We start from the raw sequence: 7,605 nt of genomic DNA on the forward strand, positions 1-7,605 counted from the left end.
GATGGGTAGATGAGTGGATGGATGATGGATGGATGGATGGATGGATGAATAAATGATGGATGGATGGATGGATGGATGAATAGATGATGGATGGGTGAATAAATGATAGATGGATGGATGGATAATAAGTAATTGGAAGGGTAGGATAGGTAGACAGGACCAATAAGCAAATAAACCTACATAACCTTAAACCAAAATGTTGGGAGGTTGCATCCTTCAGGTGACTTCCACTGTGCTCTCAGGTGCTTAAAGCGTTTACCTCTCCTAAGCCTCATCCCCTTCCCAATCTCTCACAAGAAGATGAGGAGCAGTCCTTTGTCTCGGCCCCACCTCCCTACCTACTCAAGGCCTTCTCCCAGAGTCCACAGGGACCCAAAGATGGTCCAGAAAGCCATATCACAAGAGTATGTATCCACTCCAGACCTGAGGCTGAGATCCCGAGGGAAAGGAAGAAGCATTTCCTCATCGCTCCATAGTGTCCTCATGCATGCCAAGGGCTGTCCTGGGCCACCCAGCTGCTTGCTCACCAGCTCATTTTCCTGCCTGCTCTTTTTTTTTGAGACGGAGTCTCGCTCTGTCGCCCAGGCTAGAGTGCAGTGGCGCGATCTCGGCTCACTGCAAGCTCCGCCTCCCAGGTTTACGCCCTTCTCCTGCCTCAGTCTCCCGAGTAGCTGGGACTACAGGCACCTGCCACCACACCCAGCTAATTTTTTGTATTTTTAGTAGAGATGGGGTTTCACCGTGTTACCCAGGATGGTCTCGATCTCCTGACCTCATGATCCACCTGCCTCGACCTCCCAAAGTGCTGGGATTACAGGAGTGAGCCACTGCACCCAGCCTCCTGCCTGCCCTTTTATTGACTCATCTACTTACTCAAAAGCTTCTAATATCCTCTGTGTAAGAAACTCAGGGAGACAGAAGGGAAGAGATGAACCTTCCAGGGACCCCACGCTCAGAGATCTCAACCAGAGCTAACACATCATCCCAATGACCATGTCAACCTCTTCAGAGAGAGGTTGGGCTACGGGAGCTCAGAAGAAGAGAAGATCCTTCCAGGTGAAGACAGGGATCAGGGAGGGCTCTGTGCTCTTTTGGGGTGGGATGTGGTCTGGGTCTTGACACCATCCTCTGGTTTGGGAAAAGCCCCAAAGGCAGAACAGCATGAGAAAGCCTCAGGAGAAGGGGAGGTCTACGTCTGGAGAAGGAAGCCCTTGTCAGCTGGAGCACCAGACATGAGAAGACAGTGATAAGTGCCGGGCTGGGAAGGACCCCAACTGTTGGGCAAAGACCTAACTCCTAGGGCAAAGCAGCTGCTAGACTGTGAGGGTCTGTCCTGTACCTGCCCTACTGGTCACTTTACACACCACATCCCACCCAGCGTCATAAGCACATGGAAGGCCTTAGCCCTGTGACACCCTGGCTCCTGACCTACTGTAGGTGATGTTTGTTTCTTCCTGCCTTCTGTCCAGACCAAAGGGCACCAGCTGGGTGTGGCTGACCCAGGTGGGCAGTTCTATACCATTTCTACTGCATTTCTGTTCCTTTGAAGTCAAAGAACTATCCCCGAACAGTCCAGGGCTGGGAAGGAGACTGCCCATTCATTTGCTTTGTGCCAAGAAATGCCCAAGTGCTCTGGGCTCTGCAAGGCCAGTGCCTCCACAACCTCCATCAGTCTGCATCTCTGACCCTGGGCATCACTTTTCCAGGGTCCAGGAAGGAAGCCAAGATGACAGCTACTGTCAGGGAATGGCACGATAGTTCAGGAACACTCCCAGGTCCAAAAGTCTCTCCCATCTCCAGACTCCCTGGTGCCTTTGATTCCACCATTAGTACCTGTTTCCTTAGGGGTCAGCATTGCCCTCTTTCTTTACCTATAATTTATATATTTTTTCCTTTTTTTTTTTTTTTTAAGACAGAATCTTGCTCTGTCGCCCAGGCTAGAGTGCAGTGGCACAATCTCGGCTCACTGCAACTTCCGCCTCCCAAGTTCAAGCAATTCTTCTGCGTCAGCCTCCCAAGTAGCTGGGATTACAGGTGCCTACCACCACACCCACCTAATTTTTGTAGTTTTTTTTAGTAGAGACGGGGTTTCACCATGTTGGCCAGGCTAGTCTTAAACTCCTGACCTTGTGATCCACCTGCCTTGACCTCCCAAAGTTCTGGGATTACAGGTGGAGGCACCACACCTGGCCTTTCTTTCTTTTTTTTTTTTTTTTTAATCTTTTTTTGAGACAGAGTTTTGCTCTGTTGCCCAGGCTGGAGTGCAGTGGCACAATCTTGGCTCACTGCAACCTCCACCTCCTGGGTTCAAGCAATTCTCTTGCCTCAGCCTCCCGAGTAGTTGGTACTACAGGCACCCACTACCACACCTGGCTAATTTTTGTATTTTTATAGAGACAGGGTTTTACCATGTTGGCCACACTGGTCTCGAACTCCTGACCTCAAATGATCCACCTGCCTCGGCCTCCCAAAGTGCTGGGATTACAGGCGTGAGCCAGCGCGCCCGGCCTTTTAATTTATTCTTTTTTTTTTTTTTTTTTTTTTTTGAGATGGAGTCTTGCTCTGCCACCCAGGCTGGAGTGCAGTGGCGCAATCTCGGCTCCCTGCAAGCTCCCCCTCCCAGGTTCACACCATTCTCCTGCCTCAGCCTCATGAGTAGCTGGGACTACAGGCACCCGCCACTATGCCCGGCTAATTTTTTTGTATTTTTAGCAGAGACGGGGTTTCACTGTGTTAGCCAGGATGGTCTCCATCTCCTGACCTCATGATCCACCCGCCTCGGCCTCCCAAAGTGCTGGGATTACAGGCGTGAGCCACCGCACCCAGCCTTAATTTATTCTTTTTTTTTTTTTTTTTTTTTTTTTTTTGAGACAGAGTCTCGCTCTGTCACCCAGGCTGGAGTGCAGTGCCCGGATCTCAGCTCAATGCAAGCTCCGCCTCCCGGGTTTATGCCATTCTCCTGTCTCAGCCTCCCAAGTAACTGGGACTACAGGCACCTGCCACCTCGCCCAGCTAGTTTTTTGTATTTTTTAGTAGAGACGGGGTTTCACCGTGTTAGCCAGGATGGTCTTGATCTCCTCACCTTGTGATCCACCCATCTCGGCCTCCCAAAGTGCTGGGATTACAGGCTTGAGCCACTGTGCCCGGCCTATTCTTATATTTTCTGTTTCTCTCTAGGCCCAAGTCCCCTACTCAGTTCTGAGGGGGATGCCCAAACCTTCACATGAGGGTCCTCAGAGAGCCTTTGGGACAGAGGAGTGGACACCAATTCAGGAGACACATCAAGCTCAGCCCTTGGCTGGGCTGAGGAGGCTTCGCAGAACTAAGCCTGGAGCTAAGTCTATGAATGGGGGAATGGGCTCAGAGCAGGTGGCTTGACAGGTCCTGCTGAGGAAAGAACCTGGGATTCTCCCAAAACTCTGTCCTCAATTTTTTCCCGAGGTCCAAGCCTCCCCTGGAAAAGTGAGAACGGCGGGGCAGTGAGAGGACAGCCAGGGAGGTGGTCCTTGCCCGCTTAGCTCAGGGATGTCTCGGCCCTTCCCCGGACAAGTCCACCCAGACCCAGGCTGCCCCCTTGGCCCCACACAACACCTGTCTGACTCCACTTCCACCAGTTTTCCCTCTTGCATTCCAAGATGGGGCCTCCACTGGGGTGTCCCTCAGGCATCTCTTACCCAACGTTTCACAACTGAATTTGGCTCATTCCTCCTGACCTGGATCTTCTCCTCTGGTGCACCGTGTCAGAGACGGCCCCACCATCCCTCCAGGTCCTCCCACCGGGATTCCTCCTTCTCCCTTACCTCCCATGCCTGGTCCTGCGGACCCTACGATACTGACACCCCTCTGTACTGTCCCCTCCTCTTTATCCCTGACCACCCAGGCTCACACATCACCACCTACCACCTGGGCTTCCCAAAGGCTCCTCCAATCCATCGTCCATGCAGATCCCCCACAGTCACCGCTCCAAAAGGCACATCTCACCATGCCCTCCCTCCCACAAAAAATCCCTCCATGGCTCCCCACTGCCCTCAGGATTGTCCAATTTCCTTGACTGACTGCCAAGGAAGTCAAGGGGACTCATCTCCCCAAAGACTCCTCTATCGCCCAGTGTTTCAGCTACACCAGACTCCTCACCTCGGTGCCCCCACCCTGAGCCACTGCTCCTATGTCTCTCTGCCCCAGATGTACTTCTTCTTCCTCTCCACATCTTCTCTAGCACCACCTCCTCCAGGAAGTCCCGAGACTGCCTACAGGATCAGAATAACCTGCTGCTCTTCAGGCCCCACAGGGCTAGTTCACCTCTCTCTGGTCGCTTCCCACTCTCTCCTCGACTCCCCTTTCACCAGACTGTGAGCAGGCGTGGCCATTTTTCTCTCCATGTCCCAAGCTCGTTATCCTGAGCCCAACCCTGGGGCTGGTACACAGGACACCTCAGTGATGACAGCTCCAACTAACAGAGGGGAAGCACCAAGCTCAACCCTGGCCCAAAGGGGGCCTGGGATACAGGCAGAGGAGGCAGGGCTACCCCGGGTTCAAGGGATGCACAGACGAAGCGGGCTGGGGGGCAGCTTGAGAAGCACTGAATCAGCTGGGGGTGCAGAATCTACAATGGAGGCAGCAGAGGGGCGGGACGGGTGACCCTAGAGAGGCCCTTTGTCTGCTCCAGGCCTCCTCCATGTCCCCAGCCAAGAAGTTAAGCTGATCATTCCAGCCCGGCCCAATTCCCAGGGACCCCGTGGAGGGATGGGGACAATGATGATGGTGAGGGTCACAGAACACTCTCAATGCCAGCACGTGCTGAGCTCTGACGGCGTGCCAGGCGCCACACTGAGCACTTTGCTGACTTGATCCCAATTAACCGTCATCCTATCGTTGGTGCCACTGCCGGTGTCCCCATTCCAAAGGTGGAGTTCAAGAGCTTGAATAACCCGGCTGGGCGCACTGCAGTGGATGGAAAGCCGTTGGTGTGTGTGGAAAATGTGCCCGGCAGAGGGTCCAGGTCACCTGGAACTTCCACCCAGCATTTTGCTCCTCATCTCAAGGACAGCTCCAGCCATCCCTCACCTCCCTCAGGAGCCCTCCTGACTGTCCTGCCTCAGCACCCCCGGATCCCTCCAAGGAGGCTTCCCTAATTGTGCCAGTCACACTGACCACGGCAGCTCAGCCCCCTGAGTGTGCTCTGCTCCCCCCAGCACCATCCCCCAGTCATACCTCGCCGGGCACCGGGTCACCCCAGGCGAGACTGAGAGTCTCAGGTCTCCCCAAGGCAAGGGCTCCCTGGGGGTTGCTAGGCCCCCCACTCATGCCCCTCACAGTGCTGCGGTCCCAGTCCCGAGCCCTCCGAACCCACCTCTTCTTTGTGGGGGTGATCTCCGCCGCCCTCTTCTCTGGCAGGACGGCAGGGTTCCCACTGGGGGCGGCAACTCTCTTGCCCATGAGAGGCACCGTCTCCTTGGGGTGGGCGTTCATGGCTGGAATACAACAACAGGGCAGATGCTCAGGCCGAGGGGACGGGGGAGCTTCAGGGAGTTTAGGATCCCCGTGTGGCTGTAACCAGCTCCCGTTCACACTCCGTGGGACAGGAAGCTCACTCCTCCCTTCCCAGGTCACCAACCCTTCTTCAAGGACACAGAAGCTGTCCCCAAAGCTTCCCCAGCTGCCTGCTCGAGCACCCCTGAGGCTATGGTCCTAGGAGAGCCCAGGAAGGTGTCCCAGTAGAGACCACCATGCCCCGATCCTCTCTCACGACACCATCTCAGCTGACCAGTCCCCAGGCAGACTCCTGGGCACCAGCTGTTTTCTCGAGGCCCCTCTCCGATTTCGTGATGAGCAGCTCTCAAACAGTTCTGACCTCCGCAGAGCAAGATTATCGCCTCCTTTGCTCTAGATATTATGCTCCTAGTAACACATCCTCACGCTCCTCAGGTGTTTTGGATTCCTCAGTGTCCAGGTGGTCTCTGCAGCCAACACACCGATCATCTCCCCCGCCCTCCCAAAGCTGCGTGTAACCCGCTTATGGCTGCCCGTCCATTAGACTCCCCTCCCACCTGCAGGGAGCAACTGAGTCCCCTTACCCCAGGCGGAGGAGGCCGACCCCCTGTCCAGACCTGCTTTACTGATGCTCAGAGTGGGCTGGGCACGGTGCTGAGCCCCAAGGGGTGTGGGGATTGGGGAAGGGGGACTGATACATCTTCCAACAAGACCAGGACAGACTGTACAGGCTGCTGTGTGGAGGAAGGACAAGCTGGGCGGAGGGCACGGCCTGGGAGGGTCAGGAGTAGCAGGAGTGGCGGGAGCTGCTGTGGACAGAGAACCTGGGGAGCTCACGGGGACCCTGGCAACGAAAGCTGTGTGGGCAGGCTGGGCCCTGTGAAGTCCTTGCACACCGCATAAGAGCTGTGGCTTTAGCCGGGCACGGTGGCTCACACCTCTAATCCCAGCACTTTGGGAGGCCGAGGTGGGCAGATTGCCTGAGCTTAGGAGCTCAAGACCAACCTGGGCAACATGGTGAAACTCTGTCTCTACTAAAACACAAAAAATTAGCCGGGCATGGTGGTGCACACCTGTAGGCCCAGATACTCAGGAGGCTGAGGCAGGAGAATCGCTTGAACCCAGGAGGCAGAGGTTGGGCTGAGGCAGGAGAATCACTTGAACCCAGGAGGTGGAGGTTGCGGTGAGCCGAGATTGTGCCACTGCACTCCAGCCTGGGCAACAGAGCGAGACTCCGTCTCAAAAAAGTGAATAAAAAATAAAGTTTTTATTAAACATAAAGAGCTATGGCTGACCCCCGGGGGCAGCTGGGAGTTGGGTGCTGTGTTGCGGGGTGGGGGAAACCAGAAGCCAGGTGCCAGGAGGAGGCTGCTGTAGGGGCCATAGAGACGGGGAAGGAGGCCAGCTGGCCAGACGGAGGACATGAGCTGGGAAAGGGTTGTGTGGACAGGTGGTGACTGTGCAGTCAGGGGGTGCCACTCTCAGCTTGAGTCAACCTCAGGGGACTCACCCAGAGGCACATAGGTGGGGGCAGGAAGATGGATTTCTGTAAGAAGAACCCAGCTGGGTGGGGTGGAGCTGGGGCCACTGGTGATCCTACCCCAATAGGAAAGCTTCCTGGAGGAAGTTTCCGGAACCGGATGTCATCAGGCTGGAGAGAGTCCCCCGCCCACGAACTCAAAGGGAGCAGGCTCAGGACTGGCGAGGCATCAGCGAGGGACAGCTTTGGCCCCGGAGCGTAGGCACCTTGAGGCCAGGCAGGTGGAGCGGCCCCCCAAGAGGGACTCCTGGGCTCCCGGCCCTCCCATGTCCAGTCACGGCCTGATGAGGACGGGCAGCCTTTTTGGCTTTCCCCATCCACACGTGGCCTTTGGTGAACTAAAAAGCTGGGAGGCACCGAGCATGAAGGAGACAGATGAAGGGCGCGTCTCACCCCTCCCAGGGCCTCTGTTTTCCTTTCTGAGAAGTGGGCTGAATGGTCTCCAAGGACTCTGTGGCCCCGAGAGCTGGTTGCTCTCTGCCTTCCCTGGGCCTGAGAATGTGGCCTGCCATGGGCCTCTGGGGCAGGAGAGGCTCAGGGAACTCCTGAACTTGGGCCGCAGCAGCTATCATTAG

The 7,605-nt window shown here is 55.7% G+C and overlaps 1 protein-coding gene across 1 annotated transcript in view; it reads right to left on the reverse strand.

Moving 5' to 3' along the window:
* TRPV3 (transient receptor potential cation channel subfamily V member 3) overlaps positions 1-5,469 on the reverse strand; it is a 35,892-nt gene extending 30,423 nt beyond the window's left edge. Inside the window, exon 1 of the mRNA XM_031934285.1 lies at positions 5,351-5,469. Coding sequence (XP_031790145.1) covers positions 5,351-5,469 — 119 coding nt within the window. The remainder of the gene's footprint in view (positions 1-5,350) is intronic.
* Between the last annotated feature and the right edge of the window lie 2,136 nt (positions 5,470-7,605).

Source organism: Piliocolobus tephrosceles, chromosome 16 (assembly GCF_002776525.5).
Source record: "Piliocolobus tephrosceles isolate RC106 chromosome 16, ASM277652v3, whole genome shotgun sequence".
Lineage (NCBI taxonomy): Eukaryota > Metazoa > Chordata > Mammalia > Primates > Cercopithecidae > Piliocolobus > Piliocolobus tephrosceles.